This window comes from Loxodonta africana, chromosome 2, assembly GCF_030014295.1.
Source record: "Loxodonta africana isolate mLoxAfr1 chromosome 2, mLoxAfr1.hap2, whole genome shotgun sequence".
NCBI lineage: Eukaryota > Metazoa > Chordata > Mammalia > Proboscidea > Elephantidae > Loxodonta > Loxodonta africana.
In genome coordinates, this window is record NC_087343.1 from 127,335,514 (window position 1) to 127,361,909 (window position 26,396).

At 39.9% G+C, this 26,396-nt stretch overlaps 1 protein-coding gene across 1 annotated transcript in view; it reads right to left on the bottom strand.

Annotated features, from left to right (window-relative positions):
- CHSY3 (chondroitin sulfate synthase 3) overlaps positions 1–5,226 on the bottom strand; it is a 293,152-nt gene extending 287,926 nt beyond the window's left edge. Inside the window, exons 1-2 of the mRNA XM_010590203.3 lie at positions 4,111–5,226; positions 1,165–1,448 (exon numbers count right to left, since the gene is read on the bottom strand). Coding sequence (XP_010588505.2) covers positions 1,165–1,448; positions 4,111–4,918 — 1,092 coding nt within the window. The 5' untranslated portion in view covers positions 4,919–5,226. The remainder of the gene's footprint in view (positions 1–1,164; positions 1,449–4,110) is intronic.
- Positions 5,227–26,396: the final 21,170 nt, after the last annotated feature.

A 26,396-nucleotide genomic window follows, 5' to 3' on the forward strand; every position in this document is an offset into this window, starting at 1 on the left:
TTTCTCTAATAAATACACAAAATATTTTCCCAAAATGCAAAGATCACAAAGTATAAAATTGAAAGCAAAATTAACTAAAGGGGGATTATACTTCTAAAACAAAAATGAATGAATGGCTCTTTGTAATCTTAAAGCACAATGATTTCACAGGGAACAAGCTTTCATAAAATGTTTCCTCTATAGTAAGTGACATAGAAAAATTCAAAAGATAAATGAGTAAAATCATAATTTGCAAAGGTATGCACTGGGTAGCTAAGATAATATTAAACTTCAAACACTTGAAAACAAGACTACACTGAAAACTGCAATATACTATTTAAATGACTGATGTTTACTAAGATTATCTTTTACGGAAACTATTTTAAATAAAATTGCGTTTCTTTTCAAAAGCAATTTTTGAAGGAAAATCCCAGAGTTTCTCATAAGACTAATTACTGCAATAAGAACGACAGTTCACAACTTAGATGATTTAAATAACAGTCACTGCTCAGAAAATGGCAAAAAAGCAGGCATAAATAAATTCTAGTTAAAACATGAAGCAGTTACTTAAAAACCATCAAAACTTCTGTATTTCCTCCAGATAACTTATTCTTTTACATGCCCAACAAGATCTGACACAGAAAGAGTGGTTCAAATTGTGTGAATAAAGCAATCATAAGTGAGACATTATCAGTTAATTTTTCCTATGCTCTTTAAAAAGATATGTCAAATTTCCCACATGAAACTTCACAGGAAATTTAAATTTCAGCTATTTGAAAACAAAGAGATATAATTACATACCAAGCCGAAAGAAAGAAAAAGAAAAGAGAGGAAAGAGAAAAAGAAAAATACCAAAAGCTACAGCCCAAGAAAATAAAAGCAGTTCTCTTTTAAGAGACAAGAAATGGATACATGTGTATACAAGCCCAATAAAAGAGATAAGGGGGAAAACAGCATCTTCCAGAAATGTGATCATATATGTGTTGCTAAAATCACTGGTCTCTCCAATAAAAAAGTTTGGATAGGTCTAATAAGAGAGGTGTCTCCCACAATCACCTTTGATTCACGACTGACTTGTATCATTTTCAAACGAAAGACAGAGATAATACATTAAACCATTGCCCCAGACTATGAAATGATACACACCTGTAATAGGGAATATTTTCATCTCAGTTCAAGGCTTACCTCATAAGACCAGACACACTGAGTCCCACCAAAACGTCGAACGCATCTTCCCACTTCCACGTCCTCATGAGTCGTATACATTTCTCTAAGGCATTCACCAATATGCGGCACCATCCTTCTGAGAACTTCTCGACTGAAGATCATGCCAGGTCCTCCCATACAGAAGTTTTCCCCGGGCTCCAGCCCCAACTTTCCAAGTTCTTCAATATTCCCCAGACCAGTCTGTCCCAGGTAGAGGGGCTTACTGCTATTCAGTGATCTAAGAAATTCCTCTAATTTATCACCTACAAAAAGAAAAGCAACAGTCACTCCTTTTCCTAATTTTGTAATCATATTTAATGTACAGGAAACCCTGGGAGCATAGTGGTTAAGTGCTACGGCTGCTAACCAAAAGGTCGGCAGTTCAAATCTACCAGGCACTCCTTGGAAACCACATGGGGCAGTTTTACTCTGTCCTATAAGATCGCTATGAGTTGGAATCGACTCGACGGTAACGGGTTTGGTTTTTTTTTTTTTTTTCTTTTCAGTATTTAATGTACAAAGTAATGGACAGAACTTCCATTAGACCCCCCGTAAGTCTTATACAATTGGAAAGAAAAACTCCCCCCAATATTCTATTCTTTTAAAAAAAATACTAATTTATAACTAAGTTACAATAAAATTTTATCAATTTTCTGGTTAAGATCACTGCAAAGCCTTAATGAGTCTAACAATCTCAGGGTTTTTTTTTTTTTTTTTTAAGATTAAATAATGACAAGGAGAATAAAGATGAACAGGTTTCTTCACACATTTAAGATAACAATAAAATTCCCTGAAAATATTACATTTAGCATTGATTTGGCAGATTGTTGATAGCCAGTGGTTATTTTTCCTGATAACTGATTTAGTTTAGTGTTCTGTCTTTAACTAAATTTCAATATATATACCCCAAAAAACATAAGCATTACATACATACACACACACATAGAGGGAAAGGTGAGGGAGAAAAAGATTATTTGGGGTTATCTGGAAATTTAACTTTGGAAGGCACCTTCTGAGAAAAAATAAACATTTGTTTAAAATGAAGTATTTTAATTCATTTCACTTCCAGTTTGTAAGTTTATTTGGTAAGACAATTTAAAAGTAAAAATGTGTGGCTAAAACAATTCAGAAGCATTCAGTATTCCAGAAAGCGATACACTGGAATTAGTAGAGAAGCACCTTTATATTCAGTCAGTATCTTTTGATCATTTTTGATGAGCACGGCATCTGAAGTCCTTATCTCGATCATGTGCCGAGCCCCCCGGATATCAGTGAATTTCAGTTGACGACTATCGGATTTTTACTACAAAGTGCATTTCATTCTTAATAGAAATGGAAAGAATTTGACATTTCAGTGTTCTAAAGGACAGTCTTCCAAAGCAATAAGACAAATGACGGTACTGTAGTTCACGCTGTTAATACGTTTTAGAAATTCTCTGCAAAGTGTAGCAAACTTCCCACAGGAAACCTTTGTGATTTTACGGGGACACAGACAGCATGGAGATTATAAGGTTGTGAAAGATTTTTCTTTGAATAAACCCTAAACTGCAAGCATTAGAAATGCTATTGTAACAAATCATTATTTTTGTATCCAATTATCAGTATTTTCTATATCCACAGTCCTATGGTGATTTCTCTCCTCCGAAACAAAACCCAAGAAATCTCTACTTAACAACTCTACACTCACTCTTGTGCCAAAATGACACAGATTTTTTTTTAGTCAAGTGGAGCATACCACCTGGATAAGGAGAAAGCTAGGAGGCTACCAGTGGAGAGGCATAAACTAAGGAAGGACTGGACCCCTTTGATCAAGAAGCCAGGGAATGTGGGAAGCACAGAGAGCCCTCATTTAGTACAACCTGCTACTTCCCTTGCATCTCTCTGCATCTGGGCAACTGGCTGACCTGGAAAGACTTACTCTTCTGCCCTGGGGAACTTCGCTCCTGCTGCGTTTAGAAATTCTCTCCCCACAGCCGCCCACACTCAAGGGTAAAGGACCGCGCCTCTTTTAAACCAGTCAAGAAAGTTTTCTCAAGCTGTGGCTGCTTATGGTTCTGGGAAGGACGTCCAGCTTCCGGTTACCTCAGAAGCCACTGAGATGATCGCAAAAGGATCCAACACTAAACCAAAAAACCAAACCCACTGCTGTCCCTATAGGACAGAGAAGAACTGCCCCATAAGGTGCCTGCTAAAACCGTTTGGAGCTCCCACGATAATTCGAGGGCGATTCTCTCTTCCCCACCGCCAATTCCTGACAAAACGCCCATCCACTTGGGGCTTTCTGGGGGGTGGGGGGGCCAGGGGAGGAGGCTCGGTAGCTGGAAGGAGCTAAGCCCGGAGCGGTGCGGAAACGACAGAAACGCACAGGGAAGAGCCTGGGACAGCGAAGACGATTCCTCCCTCAATCTCACCAGTTCCAAAACTGCGCTAGATCCAGTTGAAACAAAAGGGTGGGGGAATAAAGAAAGAAAACCAGATCTCCAGTCTCGCTCTCTCCAGCATCCTCGGTCTTCCCTTCCCCCACCGAAGACACACCCCTCTGGACCGATCTGGGAAACTACCACCACAGGGGGCTTTCGGAGAAGGACAGGGTGAGCATGGCCTTCGGTTTAGCTCTAGGGTCCCTTTCCACACCTCCCTACACGGTAAAAAAAAAAAAAAATGGGGAAAGCGCTCCGCGTAAATTAAAACAGCAAGCGTGAGGGAGGCTGGGCAGGTGTGAGAAGGGTCCAGAGTACAGGAGGCGAGGAGCGGCCTAGGAATGGTGGGTAGATGCGAGGGATGGGGTCGGCGGGCCGGGGGCTCCGGGAGTGCGGAGCACGTGCTGGCAGAGAAGTAGCGCGGGGGCTGGGCGGGGACCAGGCTGGTTGCAGAGAAGGGAATCAGAGAGGCGTGCACGCGGGACAGCCGGCGCCGGGAGGTCACCTTTGATGTAGACATCATCGTCTGCGCGCATGAACCACTCATACTTGTCCAGGTAGTGGTCGTGCATATACTTGATCATCATGAAGGACTTTTTCTGAGGCGGATAGGAGTCGTCTACCCCCGGCAGCGCGATGACAGGCAAGGGTGGCGGGGGTTGGCTGAGTCCGGCGTTGGCGGACTGCTGGCTGGAGAAGAACTCCACGCGGCCAGGGATGAAGCGCGCCCAGGTTCGCTGCGCCGCCAAGGCGCGAGTGCCCAGGTACTTCTGCGCGGTCATCACCCCCACGTACAGGAAATCCCGGGGTCTGACGCTTGGGGCGGCAGCGCCCCCGTCCCCGCTGCCGTTTTGGCTACTCCTGGGTCGGCCGCCTCGCCGCTGTCCAGCCGCGCCCCCGTCCTCTTCCTCGGGATCCCCTTCCGCCGCTGGGGCGCCAGGGAGCCCCGTGTTGCCCTCGGGCTCCCGTCCCCGCCGCCGCTGCTGCAGCGGAGATGGCTGCTGCCAGGGACTGCTCCGAAAACTGGTAGCCCCGGGTGCTGTCCCGGGTAGCTGCTGCCCCTGGAACCCCTGGAGCGCGGGGGGCGGTGACAGCTCGGGCTGCGGCCGGGGCTGGGGCTGGGGCTGGGGGAGCGGCTGCTGCGCGCCGGCGCCAGCGGCCAAGCGGCCGTAGTAGGAGCAGAGGCTGGAGCCGCGTCTCTTCCTCTCACTCAGCTCCGCCACCCTGGGGGCGATGAGCCAGGACGCGGCGGTGAAGCCCAGCACCAGTCCCAGCGCCACGCTCATCCACGGGCGGCGGGAGCGCACGGCCATCGCGACTGCCCCAGGCACAGACGCTCGCTGGGTGGCCGCTGTGCTGCGCGCGGGTCCTCTTGCTCACACCCGCCCCTCCTCCGCCTCCGCGCCCCTAGCCCCGGCCGCAGCCCGCCGCCTAGGCGCCGACGCCGGCTCAGGGTCGGAGCGCTCCGGACGCCTTGCCCGCCGCCAGCTGCAGCTGCCGGCCGCTCTCCCAGCTCTGCTCAGGGCCGGGGTTCGGAGCAAGGGTCGGGAGTGAAACTTCTCCCGGCGGCGGCGGTGGCGGTGGCGGCAGCAAGAGGAGCTGCAGGAGGAGGAGGAGGTGGAGCGGCGGCGGCGGCAACGCGTCCGCTCCTAGGCTGCCACCCTGTCACTGGCGCGCCTGGTCCCTCCCTCCTCCCTCCTTCCCAGCTCCCGCCCTCGCTCCCCGCCTCCCGCTCCCCCCGCCGCCGGGCTCCGGACTGGCCCAGAGGAGGAGGCGCAAGCACCAAGGCTGCCAGCCCCGGGAAGCGCGGGCCGCGGTATTTCCCCGTCACCCGCCCTTGGACGGCCCCCGTCTGCGCCTCGGTCCAGAGCCGGCCTCCCCTCCGGAAGGAAACGATCCCTGTCGGGCCGCCTCCGGCTTCCAGGGCCGACGCCCCCTCGTCCCTCCTCCCCGGGCCCTTACTCTCTTTTCCATTTCCCGTCCTGTCCCGCCCCTCCGCCGGCCTCTCGGCACCCAGCGTCCAGGGGCTACACTGCCCGCCTCCCGTCGCGTCGGCTCCAATGACCTCATAGGTGGACCTCGGGTCCCCGAGCCCCTGACAATCACCTTCATCTCCCCCTCCACGGGCCCACTGCCCGTAACGTCCTGGCGTGACCCTTCCCCACTCTGCCCCGCCCCAGGTCCTCCTGCCCTCCACTCTTAGCGTTTTCTGCCCTTTCTCGGTTCCATTCACCGCACCCACTCTGCGCCTTCCCTCTCCAGTGCTTATCGCGTTCATACGTCAGGAAACGGTCTGTCCCATCCTAGCACATCTCCAAGTACAGCTAACTCCCCAGTCTCTACCTGCATGCTTTACCACCCTCTCCAGTCGAACACAGAAGCACTATTGTTACTGGGTATCTCTTCAAAGAAAATCTCGGAGGGATTGGAAACACCTATCCCGAAATGCTGGAGAAGAGATGGTGAGTGAGGGCTAAATCCCCAAAGTACATATAAAAAACCCTTGTTCTCCACCTGTTGAGCTGGAAAATGTAAGGCTGCCTAGTGATCCCCTACTCAGCTCTCCTGCTTATCTCTTGTCTAGAGTAAGAGCCAGGACTTCTTTTCAGGCTCAGTGAAGATTGGCCCAGTAGGACTGGCATATGATGGAGAGATGTGAACAAATTTATGTTGCCAACACCCAACAACTGGAAGATCCAAACTAAGAAAATTCTTATCAAAAAAAAAAAAAAAAAAGGAGGGCTTAGAAAGTATTTTTATTCTTGCCTATAAACCCTTTTATTTTCTGAGGCAATGACAGGAAATTTTTATGCCTTCTCTGAGGCAGGAAAAATCTCCAACAACAGATTCTCACAAAAGTTAAATTGTATTGGCCATTTTATTGGCCAAAATTATCATAGGTTACCTTATGAAGAAATTACCTGAAACTATGTGACATTTCAAAGAAGACATGTCAAAAATTTCTCTTTAAAGGTTGTGTCTAACTATAGCCTGGGATGCATTTGGTGTCCCAAAGCCTTTCCTCTTCCTCAAATATCAGTCTTCTGTTTTATACATCAGTGCGAAGAGATGGTATTGAATGGCATTAAGACCCAACCCAATCCAGCAAGGTGCTGGCAGCGTCCCTGGAACAGTAGGCCTGCCGGGAGCCTTTGGAGGAGTGGTTCTTTCCACATCAGTCAGCCACTGGCTGTGCGTGAGCATGTCTGACTTAATATTTCATCTGCTGGAGAATGAAACTCCTTTTCCATGTCTAGGTGTTTCCCAGAGACACTTGGGAATAGAGATTCTTGGACTCTTTTTCTTCGTTTTAGTCTAAGTTGAATTTTAGACTACAAAACTAATCCAACATATGGCCCCCTTCTGATTAAAAAATATACATCCCTAAGGAAATTTTAAACTTTCTAGAACAGTGCTGTTCAATAGAACTTTGAAAGATGATGGAAATATTCTTTATCTTTTCTGTTCTGGTGGCACAGTGGCTAAGAGCTTGGCTGCTAACCCAAAAAAAGTCAGCAGTTCAAATCCACCGGCTGCTCCTTGTAAACCCTATGGGGCAGTTCTCCTCTGTCCTGTAGGGTAGCTATGAGCCGGGATCAACTTGAAGGCAATGGGTTTGGGGTTTTTTTTGGTTCAATAAAGGAGCCACTAGCCATATGTGACTATTGAGTACTTGAAATGTGCTCGATAGAAATGTTCTACTAAAATATTTATTTAGTAGCTATCATAACCCAGGTACTGTTTTAGAGAAACAGCAATAAACAAAACAGACAAAGCCCTTGAGTTTAGAGAGCATATATTCTACAGAGGAACTGAATTTTCAGTTTTATTTCATTGTAATTATTTTTAATTTAAATAGTCTTGTGTGCCTAGGGGCTGCCATATTGGACAACACAGTTCCAGAGAATTTCTCATTATATAGGTCAATAATGAAGAACAAATAGTCTACCCACACAAGAGCATACTCTGTTCTGCATCTGTCTAATGAATGGCTTTATTCTAATCGGTGCCATTCGTGTAGTTGATCTACAAAATGCGTTATTCTCATCAGGCACAAATAAACTACTCATTAACTGTTTAGAATATTTTGCAATAAAGTTATCTTTATTCATTAATTCAACAAACTTATGAGAGGTTAGCATTAGACAAGGTAGATGCTCTGGACATGGAGATGCTGGTAAGATATTCACTGCCTCTCATCATGGAGCTTATAGTGCAATGGAGGAGACAGACATTAAACAGCACGCTACCGTAATTGTGGTGAATGATACGAAGGGAAAATGCAGAATACTCTGAGAGAGTAGTTACAAAAAAAAAAACAAAAAACTAGTGCCATCTAATTTAGTCTGCGAGTCAAGAAAGACTAGGAGACAGTAAAATAAAATGAAGGGTATTGAAATGATGTCCCATACAAGCTATGTGACTTTGACCAAGTTTTTTAAATTCTCTGAGCTTTCGTTTTCTCATCTGTAAACAAGTTTCTGTGAGGATTTCTTAAGATATCTTATGTTAGTGCTTAGCACGATGTCTAGTTCATTGTTAAAGTCGATTCCGACTCATAGCAACCCTATAGTTCAGAGTAGAACTGCCCCAGAGGGTTTCCAAGGAGCACCTGGTGGATTTGAACTGCTGACCATTTGGTTACCAGCCAGACTCTTAACCATTATGCCACCAGGGTTTCCAGGGGTAGTTCATTGTAGACAAGAGGAAGTGTTCTCCTTTTCCAATCCCCTCCCTCATTATAAAATTTCTTAGATATCATCTTACATATTTTTTATATTTCATCATTTCAGTTATTTAACAAGTATTTACTTAGTATCTATCATAAACCAGGTACCATTCTAGAGAAACAGTGATAAACAAAGCAGACAAAACCCCTGACCACATGGGGTTTATATTTTACTAAAAGGAGATTACACACCACACGCACTCACACACACATATGTGTGTATGCAATATATTTATAGAATTAAAATAAATAGATATATAGCAGGTGGTAAGTGCCTTGAAAAAATATTAGAGTGAAAGAGATAGTGGGTATATGTACGTGTTGGGTGAGGTCATTTTAAATTGGTCAGAGTAGTTCTTTCTGATAATTTTAGCAGAGAACAGAGGAAAGTAAGGAAACCAATCATGAGGATGTCTAAAGGAAGATTTTCCAGAAAGAGGTAATAGCTAATTCAAAGGCTTTGAGGTGGATTTGGCATATTGAGGGACAGCAAAGAGGCCAGTGTGGGTTGGGAATGGGAGAGGGCTGGTCGTTTGCTGATTATTTAAGCTAGTGCTGTCCAATAGATTTATAATGCTAACCACATATACAAGACATGTAATTTAAAATTTTTCCAGTAGCCACATTTTTAAAAATAGGTGAAATTAATTTTAGTAATTATTTTATTCAACTCAATATATCTAAACTATTATCATGCCAACAGACTAATAGCACATCTCAATTTAGATTAGCTGTATTTTAAATGTTCAGTGGCCACGTGTGGCTACCATATTGGACACTGCAGATTTAGGCCTTTGTAAAAATATTTGTAAAAGGGTTGGCTTTTATTCTGATGACAATGAAGATGTTGAGCACAGTAGTGATAGAATTTTTATTTATGTTTTACAAGGACCACTCTTGAGCCTATGGGAAGAAAAAAACTAGGGGGAAACAAAGGTGGAATAAGGAAAAGCACTTAAAACATCATTGAAGTGACCCTATCACTTTGGAATAGAAGAAAAAGATAAACATGTTTTCTTCTTCTTCCATCACAGTTTCTGCACGTCTCCCTCATCTGTAATATGTAGGAGCTTCGGGATAGATTTTTTCTGAGTTTAATTTTGTATTTATTGAGATTCCTGTAGTTATTTATTTGGTATTTCCCAAAGCCAGTGAAGTAATTTTCTCATACTAACTTTAATTTTGAAGATACATGACTTTTAGGGTAGATGGTTTTCTGGGAAATACAAAAAAAAAAAAATTTTTTTTTATCTACCAAGGACTATGTATTTTATTAAAACAAAGACTAAAGTAATAAATTCTAAGATGAATTTAAGAAAAAAAATATTAGGACAAGGTGATAAGGGACAATTTTGTATGGAAACAGTATCATTAAAAAGAAATAAATACAATAAACTCATACTAAAATACAGGAAGATTTAGATCTGTACACTACAGGAGAAAATACAGAAATATAAGTAATTGTAATATCTCTGGCTAAAAGTGTTTGACCTCCTAAGATTACAGTAGTTTCGAGAGAAAATCACAAAACTAATTCCTTCTTCTCCCCAAATCCTTTAACAATTCTGAGCCTGTCTATATTTGGCTGTTATAGCAGAGGAATCATTTGCCGCTTTCTCTGAGTTGAAGCTATTAGAACATCAGGCATCCTGGGTTCACAGTGAAGAAAGGCATAGCTCTTCTTGTAGGGGTTGTGTCCTTGGCTTTAGAATGACATTAACGTGAACCACCCCAAGACCAAGTCTGGCACACTTAGTAGAGAGCCATTTAGCTGACTGCTTAGAGGGTATTGGAGGCCCCGTGGATCAATTGTTAAAGCACCCAGCTGCTAACTCTGCTAGCCAGCCCACGGAAGAAAGATGTCGCAGTCTGCTTCCATAAAGATTACAGCCTTGGAAACCTACTCTGCCTTATGGGTTCCCTGCGAGTTGGAATCAACTCAGTGGCAGTGGGTTTGGTGTTTTGTTTTGTTTTGTTTTGTTTTGTTTTGAGGATACTACATCGAGTGTTTTCACTGATTGGTAAGAGTTAAGACTAATAGCTTTAAAGTCAGAAAAAGGCACAAATGTGTTAAAAGGAGGGATGTGTATGTCATAGTTATGGAAGTTAAAGGAAAGTGTTTAAATAAATGATTCAACATACACTTCTGCTTACAAGCTGTAATCAAGTTTAGGATGGTTCTGACATTTTGATTCAGTATTTTACTGTGATATCTTGAATGTTATCATTTTTTCTTGACAGATCAAGGCTGAGTTGTTTTCGTTTGTGTGAAGCAACTCTGGCATCTAGTGGTTAGTAATCATAGTGGTAATTTGGTTTGTTTCTAAGGGATGTATTGTGTTAAAAAGTATTTTTATTTTATAAAGCTTAAGAAGATTATAATCATAGAGACATAGTAAGATAACTAATTAAATTTTTATTTCTTCAGAAATAAGCACAAAGTTCACATACTGAAATACGAAAAGATAATTACTTAGAGCAGATTATGAAACTGTTTAAATTTCAGGGCCTAATTTTAATCTACATTGAGTCAATCGCCACTGAAGAGTTTTAATTAAATCTTCTCTTTTTTTTAACTGACCTGATATTGGATGCTCTCCAGGAATTACTAATTTCTTTTTTTGATGTGATAATGGCATTGTGGCTGTGTTTTATTTTGAGGGCTTTTCTTTTTTTCCAAAAATACATACTGAAGTATTTATAGGTGAAATGGCATGATGTCTGGAATTCAAAAGAATGCATAGTGGGGGTGGAGGGCCATTCTAAGTGCATGGGGATGGAGGTATGAGTGGGGCCCCACTGAACACATATTGATATCTATTGGGGCTGGGTAATGGGAATATGGAGTTTTATTGTACTATTTTTTTTATCCTGTCTACTTTGGGTAAATTTGAAATTCTTCATAATAAAGTGTTTAAAATACTTGATTTCTTTAAGGTCAGCACACATATAACATTTCTTTTCTATAGATTTATATGACCATGAGATACTCCACTTGTCTAAACCATCACTACACTTAGAGAAGAAAAGCAGACACAAGCTGTCACTTGTGAAAGGGTGTAGAGGCAATACTCTCAGAACTAAAGCTTCCATTCTTCCATCTCCTCTGGGCTCCTGTGATAGTCTTTTAGAGAGGCAAAACCCCCAATCAAGCTGTTACAAAGAAAGAGGTACTATTTATGATGTGAAGTTTTTTTTTTTTTCTTTTTCTGTTTAGGGAGTAATAATCTATGGTTAGACAGTGGGCTGCACAATTTTCAGAGAGCTGCTAATCACCAATCTGAATTTAAACTAAGAAGTATTTTTTTTTTCTCATTTCACTAGTTCCTAAAATATTCTTATGGGCCAACTCATCATTTTCTGTTATGAAACGTAAAATTCATGTGCCACCTTCCTTCCCATTTCTTTACTTTTCAAGCCCTGTTAATTACTTAGTTTCCTTTCCTAGCCTATATATCAGTGCTCTCCAATAGAAATATAACATAAACCAGATATGTAATTTTAAGCTTTCTAGTAGACTCATTTAGAAGAGTAAAAGCAAATGGGTGAAATTAATTTTAATAACAGTTTTTAATAATATGTTATTTTATATTGCCCAATATGTCCAGTTCTGAGTGTTAAGCTTTAAGACTCACTTTTTAATTAACAAAGAGACAACTAGATTTCAGAACGTTTACAGAATTTATTGTGCTGCTCTCTTAAGTATCAATGTATTGCTTATTGACACATGGGTATTACACACACGCTTCATTTTCCTAAGTTTTCATAACTACATTATCATTACAAAATAAATACAAGAAGGGTGATTATAGGTCTTTCTTTTTCTGTTATGACTATTATTAAACATCGGGATATTATACTAGGATGTGGCAGAGGTTAGGTACCACACCTCTCAGGGTATTGTCAAGGGAACATGGCCAAGGCTTAGCAAATTGCATGGTCTGTCCCAGGCTCTGCATCTTCAGTGAGTGAGGCAGGCACAGTTTATAGTTCATTTTAAGGCTGCCACATCCAGCAGTGGATTATTACTTAAATCCAGTGAGCTAAGAATAAAGCAAGTTTTTCATTAGACCTCAAAGTCAGGTTTTATGGTTTTCAAAAGAAAATTACTTCTGGGAAGGAAGGACTTTTTTTTTTTTATCTACCACTCTTTACACAAATTTTTGTTGTTTTGGAAAATGTTGTTATTTACTTAAATATTTATGTTAATACCTTTATTATTTTTTAAATAAATTAATATTTAAATTTTTCTCATTTTTAATTTCTAATACAGTAAGTATTTGGTATTCTCATTAATTTTTAAGAATGTAATGAGATCCCAGGAACAAAGTATTTGAGAGCACTGATCTGGGGGAATTCCTTTGTCTTTTTTTTTTTCCCCCTTCTAGAAATAGCACAATAAATACTCTAGGAAGAATAATCAAGTTAGAACTCCTTGCTCTTGATGGAACATTCATTGTAATATCGCATGTAAATGACCTTAAATTTGCATTTTTGGAAGCTTTGAAGTGTTTACAAGAGTATTATTGCATCCGAGTTTCCGGATTCATACCTACTCATCCACTCGACTGCCCTCGAGTTGATTCTGACTCATAGCGACCCTATAGGACAGAGTAGAACTGCCCCTTAGAGTTTCCCTGGGAATCCAGGTGCTTAACTTTTGTGTGTGCTGCTGTGGGGAGCAAATGGCAGGAGCTAATCTTCTGAGACAAATAGAATTTAAACAGTTTAAGACATTTCTGAGTCAATTTGTATCCAGTAACAAGTTAGTATCTTTAGCAAATTCTGGAGTGTATTTTACATGTCTGCAAAAACACACTGCAGGAAATTGTGCATTCTAAAGCTCCAACCATTTTGTGCTATTGTGCCAAAGAAAGAAAGTCCTAATACATTAATTCTGGAGTTGGATAGTCATAAAATAGACTGAGCAAAGAAGATAACATTGCTATACCAATAAAGCAGAAGCAGCAATTATTTGCCTGCTGAAGCCAAGTGGAGCTCTAGGAATAGAGGAAACGCTAAATCTAAATAAATTGTGTGAACTAATTGAAAAGGTAAATTGGCCCTCATGAATGAAATTCCATAGGAATTTTAAAGTGGTCATTTGTTTGGAAGTTACTATAAGGATATTGTGCAGGATGCAAAATATGGGAGGATAATACTTTCTTGGGCCCCTGTGGTCTTAGCTCTGAATCTTCTTTGGGCTAGAAGACTAGATTAAACACAAGTCATAAGCAAGAATCAGTGTTAGCTATGTGATTTCTCAAGAATGCTTTCTACCCTCAACTCCTAACTAGGCACAAAGGAATTCAAAAGGACACATGGCTGAGGCACACAAGAAATAAGTGGGGGGTGGAGAACTGCATCCTTAAGACCTTTGCTAGAGTTCTGTTCACCACACCCTCCAGAGTGCACTTCCCATGCCTACCTTCACAGAAAAGCAGACAGGAATAGTAACACACCATCTGAATCAGATTAAAATTAGATTTAGGTTTTAGTATTAGCAGTACAGACTTGGGAAATCAAGACATGTGATTGTCATCAGAACCAGCTCAAGTGTTCTTACAGGCATATAGAATACCTTAAAAATAATGAAAACTTTGGCACCTAGGTTAGTGTTTTTCAAAGGGGGATCCTCAGAACTCTGACATAAGTATTTCTAATATTTTAATGTGCACAAATATTAATAATAAATCTGATTCCTAAATCAGAATCCCTGAAAGTGGGGGCCTGGAATCCAGATTCACAAGACATCTAAGTGAGTGTCAAGTATTTGAAAGTTTGCAAACTACTGTTCTAGATCTTCCTTGTACTTGACATAATTCAGTATTCACTGAAGGGACTAAACAAACGTAAAAAGCAAAACTATTATACCTTTCTACTACTACACATTTATCGCTCAGAAACAAAGATGGATAGCTAAAATTCTAGATCCTCCAGTCCAAAACAGTAGAAGAACCCACATTCGCTTGATACTTGCCAATTAAAAGTATGTCTTGGTTTAACTTCAAGAAACAGACCATGGAACAAGGATTTGAGAGCAAGTAGTTTCTTTGGAAAGTGATTCTAGGGGAAAAAAAAGGCAGGACTGCAGGGAAGGGAAGGGAAGGAGGGAACCAAATTAAGGATAAGTTCTGAAGCTAGTTACCACTGTAGATTGCAGAAGCGTAATTACACTTGGGGAGTTCTTGTAGTTAGCGTCAATCCTAGTCCTCAGACGTATACCATCTGAGAAAGAACGAACCTAGGGTATGTATACACCAACTTCTGTCAGTCATTGATCGAGAGCTGCTTCCAGGGGGCATTAATTACCCAGCACTTCCATCCTGCTCCTTGCACAGAGTGCTCCAGCTGCCAGGAAAGCCCCTCAGTGAAGAGTTAAAGGTGCTGGTAGTTGGAAGATGGACCAGGGCAAACACTGAAGTGGTAAGGGCAAGGAGATCTGACAGCCTCAGCTTTAACAAGCTGAAAGCGATCTTCACTCCTAAAGCCAGGCTTTGGGACATTCTGTGCTCCTTTGAGTAAGTAACCCTTAAAACACTAATATATTCAAAATGTATATCTTGCAAATTTCTCTTTCTTTTAATTATGTATTAAAATTAAATTATGTATTCAATTTAATTGTGCATTTTATGTAACTAATCTTCTTTATGAAGGCTTTGGGTTTGCTGATGCTTCCCTGTTGAAACTACCAGAATATTTGGTAGGGCACTACTGTGTCAGTCTCATCATGTCTTGGATTTGGGGATTCCCTTGGCTGTCTTGTTTAAGCATTTTATCATAGAAGCTTTCAAATGTATACAATGTACATGGACTAGAATCTCCTTGTACTCATCATCTAGCTTCAATACTTACCAACTCATGACTAATCTTGTTTTAGTTATACCCCTACCCACTTAACTACTGCTGGATTATTTTAAAGGAAATGCAGACATTAAATCATGTATCCATAAATAGTTTAGTATGTAGCTCTAAAAGATAAGAATAGTAAAATAAAAAAATTCCATCACCACACATAAAAAGTTAATAATCATCCCTTTAGATCATCAAATATCAATTATTTGTCTAAATTTCACATTTTATAGTAGTCTTATAAGTTCCATATTTCTATTTTCTACAGTAAGTATTGTTTTACATATCTCCCAAGTTTCTCTTTGTAGATTCTGCCTCCACCTTTTATTTTCCTTGTTTTATATATTTGCTTTTAAAAAATAAACAACACCTGGATCATTTGTCCCATGAGGTTTTCCCACAGTCTGGGTTTTGAACAGAGGCATGTCGTGTTTTTTCAGTGGGAGGCATGTAATGTTTGTCTCTCTGTTTCTGATGCTAGCAGGTGTTGATAATAAATGTCTAGATCTCATGATTCTTTAGAAGTTGCAAATGGTAATATTCTAAATCTACCATTCTTTCTTCCTTTAATAGCTGGAATGGTTCTATAAAGAGAGAACTTATTCTCACCTACTATTAAGTTATCTAGTCATACAATCTACATGGTAAACTTAGGGTAAATGGTTTGTCTTAGGGTTCTCTGAAGAAACAGAACCAGTGACAGGTACACACACACAGAGTGAGAGAGAGAGACAGAGAGACACAGAGAGATTTACTTATTTACAGCAAGGAATTGACTCACATGATTTATTGTTAGAGCTGGTAAGTCCAAAATCTACAGGTCAAGTGGCAGGGAGGAGGGAGACTTTTGCAGGCTTGCGACCCAATATCCATAGGTCAGGGGACAAAAAGAGGGAGAAGTGAAGATAGAGTTCTACCAAAATATCTATTTATTGTCTGGAGGCAGAACACACCCTAAGGAAACCGCCTGTCAACAGATCGATTGATTACATTCATTGGATTACATTATGGGAAGTAATTACATTATATCACATCATATCACATTACATTATAGCAAGTAGACTAGTATTTGGCAGAACCGTGGAAGCCGTAGCCTAGCCAAGCAGACGCATAAAATTAACCACCACATACATGATTCTTTCTCTTTAACCTGAATTTTGATGATCCAGAGATGTTAAAAGATGTTTGAGCAGCAATAGGTCTATGCCCAGTTCCTTAGAAGGCCTATTTAAAGAATACAAAAGAGAGCTTGTTCCTACCAGGAGCAAACTAATTTTCTGCTATGTGATTCCTCATCACATCACTAACATCCAACCTGTATATCAGGACATAAAGTTGTGAGGTTATATATATGTGTGAAGTTATATATCTGTATATATACACACACACAGTTCCTAGCCTTCTGGAATTTATAGTTGCTGAGATTGTGTGGTATTGATAAGAAGTTTTCCTTTGCATAAAAAAAAATGGGGTTTAGTATGTTATTGGGAAAGTAAAAAAACTGCTAAACATGGTCATTTTATACAGTGAGAATTTATATAATCGTGTCTATATAGTTTTGTCTTCAATTACAGTTTTGGGGTCTTTTGTTGTTTATATGGTGTCTCTCTCCTTCCTAGGTTATTCTCTAACAATCCACCGATTCCATCCATTAACAGTCTCCACCAATTCAGAGACCTAATTGCAGTCCCTGGCCTCTCCGTGCTGCCACAGTCTCTGCGGACCACAAGAAATTCAATTCCGCTAGGCATTTCTCCACCTATAAAGAGGGGTATTGGGCTAGAGCAGACATCCACAAACTACAGCCCACAAGCCAAATCTGGCCCACTGCCTATTTTTGTACGCCTCACGACTAAGAATGGTTTTTATGTTTTTAAAATGGTTGCATTTTAGGTGGTTATATAAGTACCTACATAATATCCTCAATTTTGAATTTTGGCCTTCTAAGTTTAAAATATTTACTATCTGGCTCCTTAAGAAAAAGTTTACCAGCCTCTAGGCTAGAGGAATGATTTTCAAATGATTTTCAGTAGCAGAACTTAAAAAATAAAAATAAGGAAGCTTATTCTAAACGCCTGTACTTAAATACATGTATATTTATTTAAATTCAAGTTTTTAATAATTGCTCATTAAAAAATTCAATCCAGAACAATAGGGTTGCTTTGGTGAACATGATAGACTAAAGGAAGAAACAAAAATCTCGACACTGGGGGTTGTAGGTGACAACTACAGTCTTAGAGAAGACTTAGCTTACGATTTATTCCTGTGGATTTTGTTGTTGTCGTTGGGTGATTTCAAAAATAAAATCCTGTCTCAAGCAGATAAGTGGTTATAAATAGTAGCAATTTTTTTTTAACAGTTCACCTTGCAGTCTCAGGCCGCTCTGAAACTAAACTGCTGGAAATTCTTAAAAGAGAAGTAGAAAATTTTGATTTTACTTACAACATCAAAAAACAGCTCTCATAATCAAAATACAGCAATCAGATGAGAAGCACCAACCATTTGGTAGAAGAGATAAAGCTGCCTATATTTAACACGTCCTGTGTTCTCTCGTCATTGCCCGACTGACTAGTGAGCTGTGAGGAGCAGGCACAGGTCAGATGGGTTTGCTGCTGCAATTTTATGCGAGTGGACATAAGCAGGCTTGAATTTTAAAGAGTGGTGAAGAACAACAACTTTCTTGTTCAAGGATTCCTTAACAAAATGTTCAAATATGTGTACAAATATGACAGTTGGAGCTTTATTCTGAAGTCCATGCAGACACAAGGTAACTTGAAATCACAATGAGGGCAAAGTTAGTATAAATAGGAATTATATTTTACAGATTTGATTCTAAAATAAGCTGAAATTGGTTGAGTAAAAATTATCCTTATTTTGCCTGTAAAGTACATTATCTTTTTGATTCATCTGTATGTAATACTTTTGCAGGAGCCCTGGTGACACAGTGGTTAAGTGTTTGGCTGCTAACCAAAAGGTTGGCAATTTGAATCCACCAGCCGCTCCTTGGAAACCCTATGGAGCAGTACTACTCAGTCCTATAGGGTCGCTATGAGTCAGAATCAACTCGACAGCAGTGGGTTTGGAGCATAGAAAGTTCTTAAAAAGTATTTCCTTTATTTGAATATGACCCTTACTTTATTACACACACACACACACACACACACAAATCTATAGAGAAACTGATTACCTGGTTCTGGTCTAAGTTGGTAATTGCTCTTTTGTTCTACTGACCAGCTAGCCCTCTTATTCATTCGTTCAACAAATATTTATTAAGCACCTCCTGTGTGCCAGGCAGAGTCCCTGGGTGGTGCAAATGATTAATGTGTTTGGCTGCTAGCCGAAAGGTTGGAGGTTTCAGTCCACCCAGAGACACCTTGGAAGAAAGGCCTGGTGATCTATATCCAAAAGTCAGCCGTTGAAAACCCTATGGAGCACAGTTCTATTCTGATACATATGGGGTCGGCATGAGTCAGAATCCAAGTGAAAGCAACTGGTTTATATACCAGGCACTGATCTATGTTCTGGAGATCCATCATTAAATAAAGCAGACTAAACTCTTTGCCCTTGTCTCGGGGACCTGACACACTAGTTAAGAGTGACAGGCAATAAAGCAAACATTATTAAACACTGTGGTACATACTGGGGCCCTGGTGGTACAGCGTTTAAGCCTTTGGCTGCTAACCAAAAGGTCATCAGTTTGAATCCATCGGCTGCTCCTTGGAAACCCTATCAGGCCGTTCTACTCTGTCCTATAGGGTTGCAATGAGTCGGAATCAACGCGACGGCAATGGGATTTTTTTTTTTTTTGATACGATGTGTAATATTGTGATAAAATCTATGAAAAAAATAAGGCAGGAAAGGGGGCTAGGTGCATGGAGGCAATTTTTAAATATGGTAGTCAGGTAAGGTCTCCCTCAGAGATGACATTTGTGCAAATACTTAAAGCAGCTGAGGAAGCAAAACATAGTGATGCCTGTGGAATGAGCATTGCAGGCAAAGGTTCTGAGACAGAACATATGTCCTGTGTTGTAGGAGCAACAAGGATGGCTGAAGGGCGTGAGCAAGAAGAGCCTGGTAAGAGACCAGGTTAGAAAGGTAAGCAGCATGCACTGTAGCCCCTTGTTGGTCAATGGAAGGCTTTCACACTGAGTGGATTTAACTCCTACTTAACATGTATGCCTCCGGAATTGGCTTTACAGAGTCCTATTTTCAATGAAAATTAGGATCTCAAATTGATTTTAAGTTACACAAGCATTTGATACATGCTCATGATGTAACTCATTTAGGTTTACCTACAGTTTTCCATTACCTATTTTTAAATAGCATTCTGTATACTTCTTAGTTTCAGAATGTGAGACAAGTTGGCCTGACTTTTATATTCTAGCTATTGGTATTTATGCCTGACCTCTACAGACTGTTCTCCAGCAGTTTTCAACTGTTTATTCTGCTTAGCCTGCTAACGGTCTCTCCTCATTCCTTCATGTAACTGCTGCTTAGGGATCCTGCTGGCATCCGTTTGGGGCATTATCTCCAAGTCAGTGGAGCTGAGATGTATTTGATTAGCCACACTTCAAGATGGCTAGAGGTGACGTGATTTTCCTGTTACTTGGTATATTATTCTAGAGGTAACGTTAATGAAAATGTGGGTAGTTCAAGCTGCAAATCCCAGTTATGTGTGTGTGACAGGACACTATTTTTGAAATGATAGTTCATGTTTATCTTCTGTATTTCCCTCTCTTCTTCCTGTGCCAAGCGGGTGGCCAGGCCATTTGTATCTCCTTTCTTAAGGGTTTTTTGTTTTCGTTGTTTTGCAGAGTTGGATGTAGAATCCTCTCAAGGACAACAGCCATTCCTACCTCTTATAAAAGTGGTAGCTCATGGATAAGATTATGTTGGCTCTTGCAGCAGGTGAGGAGAGAGGGGAGAAGGGAGTAAGGCTGTTGTGGCCAGAGAATGAGAGAGATGGCATTTTTAGAACCTGGGAAGGGGACCAAGATTTCTGTGTCTCACCATCATCGTGACTTAAATCTCACTAGAGGCAGCCTCCACAGAGACTGGACCGTAGTCATAGTGGTCTCAGCATCTGCAAGACCCAGGGCACCTGATAAAAGGGGAACAGAGACCCCCACACCTGCAGGGACCATGCACAGGGGGATGATGGATGCATTGGCACTAACAACTGTGACCCTGTAACTTCAGGGGCATCTAGATACTTGATACTGCATATGATTCTAGGGCTAATCATCCCTGGAGGGGGGAAGCATATCTCAGTAATGTCCTAGGGTTAATTCCTTACTATCCTTTCCAAGTGGAGATGGCTTAGAATGACTTTTTTAAATTAAAGAAATGTGACAGGGTATATATATTGAGCACATAGGCTAAGATTCACACTGGACATAGTTTTCTCTTCCTTAGGCAATAATGACCTTTAAAAATATTTAAAAAAATAATTTTCTTTTCTGAACGACACTTCCATTTCATATAAAATGTTAAAAAATAAAGTGCTTGCTGTTGCTTCAAGTTCTTGTAACTTCTGAACTTATTTCATTAAACATGGTTCTCAGCAATCACATTTATTCAGCTAAAGAATGTGAATAAAGCTGACATTGATCCAACAGATTTTCAACTCTTTAATTTTATGCCTTCAGGAAATTGCAAGTAAGAGTTAGGATGCATAAGGCATTAGAATATTTTTAAAAGATTAATTATCACCAAACTTTGAAAGACTAAATCAGACTAGTGTGTAATTTCATCCGTTGAAATATATTCAGTCTTTAAAAAAAGGATCCTTGGATTTGATGCCCTCACATTTAGGTCTCCTCATGTGAATTGTGTACACTGTCCCTGTAGTGGCAGTGCAGTTAGATACATAATTTAACCTGAAAAGATGTGATAACTTACACATAATGTAGAGCAAGTTGCTTTGGTCTTTTTTCCATTACCTGAAAAAAAGGAGATAAAACCGACCTCTCAGGGTTTTTGTAAGTTTTATGTGGTGTTTCTGTGCTTTGTGTAAGTTTAGTCATCACAAAGTCTGATGGCAACATCAAATGGACTTCTTCCTTCGTGCATGCATATATGCCTTCTCAGTCTTTCTGGTTTAGGTGTGGCTGAGTGTTGCCCATAGCTGCCCCAAAACACTGACCGCAGTGCAGCTTATGCCCATGACCCAGCAAGGCTAATCACACTCCTCCTGCAATTATTACCAGAGAAAGCAGGAAAGATGCTCTTACTCGCTACAGTCTCCGGCTGCAGCGAAACCAGAGCATGTCAAGAAACGGACCCTCTTGATTCTGGACCCAGCTATGTTTGAAAGCTCACTCCTAGACTTTTCAGTTATATGAGGCAAATTATGCTATATTTCTTAAGTTAATGTATGGTGGACATCTCTCACTAATAGAATTTCACTACAACACAGGTATATGTGCTTTCAACTCAGAGAATATATATACATATATTTAGAGAGAGAGAATGTACAATGCCTAGGTGTGATTAATGCTCAATAAATACAAGATGTTATTATTACATTAAATAGTGCCCACACTGAAAAAAAATTACTTGGTTAAGAATAGCTGTATTTATAGCAGCTAAGTAATAGAACACATATGAAAAAACAGTATTTAGGCAAAGCAAAGGTAGAGAAAATACAGCTCACATTTACCAGTTTTTAAAAGGAACTCAAAGAAAAGTGAAGAAACTCTTAGTAAAAGTAGGAAAATAAAAAAATTGAAGACATAAATTCTTGTATTTGATGACACCAACAGCACAAAATCCATGAATCAAAAGTTGCCAACCAGTTGCCCAGACATTCTATTTATTTTATTTTTTAAATGGAATCTTTGATACTGGCATCGAAACAAAAAGTCTATGGATAGCACCAAACCAGCAGATATTCTAAATTGGCAGAATTTTTGTTAGCTATTTCAGAACCGTAGTCATAAATTTTCCTAATTTTTTTTTTTCCCGAAAGGGGTGTTAACAGAATTATAGAAGACTTGAATATTAAGTTTCCAGTTTCCTGGGAATTTTATACACATATAGCAGACGTTCCTACAGACGTATTTGACAAGTATTTAATGGGATGCCATTCCAGTCTGGGGCTTTTAATTAATGTATGAGGCAAATGAAATGATAACACATTGAAAGTCAGGTTATTCTACAGTAAAATAGAAAAATAAATTCTGTGGCAGAAATTAGTATATTAGAATGATATTTTGTATTAAAATTTTGTGGTTTTCTTCTCAAGATAGGTTCTTAATGCCTAAGCTTGAATCAAAATGCTAAATGTAAATGGGATGGAAAAATAATACGATGTAAATGAAACATAAAACACATCATGGAACTTTCTGACTGTGACAGATGGCTTTATTTATTGCTGAAAAACTTATCTATCCTGTTAATATTGGTCTTTTATAAATCTTAAGGTAATTTTTTGGTTATTTTACTTTGTTGTTGTTGAGAATATACACAACAGAATATACACTGATTCAATAATTTTTTGATATTATTTTTGTATAAAATAAATCCAGTTCGAATGCTTTCTAATGGAAGGATAGCAACATATCATAAGAGATAGCAAATTGTATATAAATCAGTGAACCTGCCTGAATATTATTGTAATTTAACCAACCTTTTCTTACTCTACAAAAGCAGCATTATGAAACAATTTAAAGTAGTATAGAAACTGCATAATTCCTGCATTTCTCTGCTATTTGGAGTACTATGTCTCTAAAAATGCCTGTGACTTAGATTATGTATAATTATAGGCATACTGCTACTATCACCAAACTCTTTTAAGCCAGTAGATAATTATTGTGGTACCAGATTCATGCATACACTACACAGATGTCAAAAGAATGCAGGGATCCTTTATTTTCTGTAGCTTTTTCTAAAATATTCAGGAGGAGAACACAGGCACTGGGACTGGAGGGAGAATTTTAACAATAGCTCGTTATCTTTTGTTTTAAACAGTATCTTTCAACTTAGAAAATCTCTACTGCATTCATATCCTCTTAATCCAAAATTAAATTTCCTACAGCGTTCTTTTTCCCTTTCGGTTTCCTTCTTAAACTAGTATGAAGGTATAAGGAATCTTTACAATCCTCAAGGCTTGGGGCAAACGTTTCCTCAGTCTCATATGGTCATTATCATGGCCTTTGCCACGGAGAGCCAGTAAAACCATCTTAGTTCTTTTCATCCACCTCTCAGCCAATGCTATATTCACCCTCTTGGTGGAGAGGGGCCAGTCTGTGTGGTGGTCTCCCAAGGCTCCAACTTGAGAACAAGGCAAAAGCTACTTCTTTTCCACTTTCTTCCCAACATGTCTAATGTGCATTCCTCATGATGCCTGGGACACTAACCTGGAGATGAAGTCAGAATGCAGGTTTCTAACATCTACTTCCACTATCTCTATCACTTTCTGCTTCCCTACTCCAAAGACAGACATTTTCTCTTCTCTCTGTGTGACAAGAACAGAGTTTGCCCTGCTCTAGAGTTTGCCCTGCTCTAGAGTTAGAGTAAAATTATATGATCTGGTCAGGAGGTCCTGCCCTAGATATATTTAATGAAACCCTCTTCTTAACAAGGAGCCCTGGTGGTGCAGTGGTTAAGAGCTTAGCTGCTAACCAAAAGGTTGGCAGTTTGAATCTACCAGCTTCTTCTCGGAAACCTTATGGGGCAGTTCTACTCTGTCCTATAGGGTCTCTATGAGTCAGAATCAACTTGACAGCAATGGGTTTGGTATTGGTTTTGGTTTTCTTCTCAACAAATGTTGCTGACTCAAAAATCACATTTTGGGCATCAAGTACTAAATCTTGACTCTCTCTCCCTCTTGGGATTCCTCCTTTAATAATAAAAATCTATCCTGAGGAAAAATAATGCCTGTGAAAGAACAGAGGGAGAAACATCACATAAACGGAATTTTTTAAAGGGTAAAGACACACTAATGCATTTCAAAATCTATTCTCATTTCAGTTAAACAAGTCAATGCTTCCTTTATACAAAAGCAGTAAAAGGCTGATCATGCCTTGTTGTGATCGGTAACAACACTGCATTAAACATTGTTAGACATTATGAAGGCTTATGGACAAATGAGGAAAATGATGTAGGTTGTAATGCAAGTTTAACTATATGAAAATAGAAAGTGAGTATATTTAGATAATGTGTGACAGGTGCTACAACTATCTGAAGATTTTGCCCCATAAGATTCCTAGGCTGAAATCTTTATGTCAGTGGATTGCCAGGTCTTTCTCCCTCGGAGTCACTGGGTGAGTTCAAACCCCCAACCAGTTTGCTAGCAGTTAAGTGCTTGACCCTTTGTATACTCTAGAAAATATTAGACAAAATATACTAGATTATAAACCCATTTTTAAAATGTTAAATTCTGCATATGTAATAATTACACTATAAAATGTAGAATGGCTTAAACATAATACAATTTTACTCAATAAATGAGTCCAAGGAGGACATTCAAATGGGGTGCATGTTGCCTCCAAAATCCAAAAGTCCACACTAAGCGATATACTCTTTTGTAATGGTAAGTGGCACAAGATGGAGAAACTTGTCTTTCACCCTGAAGGGAATCCTCCTTTGCACTCTCTATTCCTTCCCTTTATCATTTTATACAAGATTTATGTGAGGGTTGTCTTTAAGTAACACAATAGTCAGTTGGAACCATGGCTGGACTTGAGGAATACCAAATAACAAAGCACAAAAATGTATCCGGAGATGAAAACAATAGCCATTGGGATTTTTCTTCTTATTTTGGGGAAAAGGATGAGAACATCAACATCTTCATTTGTTTGAAGGATAGTTGCATTGTGTTGGGTGGAAATATGGAGTTGTTTTTGTTGTGTGAATATTTAAGTATTCACAAAAGGGTTTGTATGGATGCTGAGTGGCCAAAGGGGTAAATTTACTAGTTACACTATTCTTTCTGAGCTCCAAACCTGTCATTCCATATTCACTTTGTGATGTTGGAGCAGAGACTCTGCAAATCACATTGTTGCTTTGGGCTGGCTCCTCATTTGCTCAGCTGATGTTGTTGTATTGTCCGGTGCCATGGCGTCATTGCAATTCATAGCGACCCCATGTGACAGAGCAGAACTGCCCCATAGGGTTTTCTTGGCTGTAATCTTCATGGGAGCAGATCACCAAGTCTTTTTCCCATGAAGCCTCTGAGTGGGTTTGAACTACCAGCCCTTCGGTTAGCAGCCAAGTGATAACCAGGGCTCCTTGCCTGTTGCTGTTGACTGGATTCCAACTCATAGCAACCCTATAGGACAGAGTAGAACTGCCCCCATAGTGTTTCCAAGGCTATAAATCTTTAGGAAGCTGACTGCCTCATCTTTCCCCTGCAGAGTGGCTTGTGGGTTCAAACAGCTAACCTTTTGGTTAGCGTCTGAGCCGCTTTAACAACTGTGCCACCAGGGCTCCTATAGCAACTTAATATTATGCATTTAAGGTTCCTCCATGTCTTTTCATAGGGGGAGAGCTTTTTTCTTTTTATCACTGAATAATAACTCCATTATATAGATGTACCAAACTTTATTTATTCATTTGTCTATTGAAGGACATCTTGATTGCTTCCGATTTGGGACAATTATAGAAAAAAGCTGCTATAGACTTTCATGTGTGCATTTTAATGTGGGTGTACATTTTCATATCATTTGGATAAATACCTAGGAATATAATTATTGGATCAAATGGTAAACCTATTTTGAGCTTTGTAAGAAGCTGCCAGACAGTTTTCCAATGTTGCTGTATCATTCTGTATTCTCACCAGCAATGAATAAGAGTTCCTGTTGCTCCACATACTTGCCAGCATTTGGTATTGTCAGTGTTTTGAATTTTAGTCATTTTAATGTGTGTATAGTGGTATCTCAATGTTGTTTCGATTTGCGATTTCCTAATGACATAGGAAATCCTGGTGGCGTAGTGGTTAAGTGCTATGGCTGCTAACCAAAGGGATGGCAGTTCGAATCTGCCAGGCGCTACTTGGAAACTCTATGGGGCAGTTCTACTCTGTCCTGTAGGGTTGCTATGAGTCAGAACTGACTCGACGGCAACGGTTAATGACACAGTATGATGAATATTTTTTTCATATGCTTCTGCTATCTGTACATTTTCTTTGGTGAGGTTTTATATTCAGATCTTTTGCCAATTTTGTAACTGAGTTATTTTCTTATTATTTAATTTTAATTGTTCTTTGT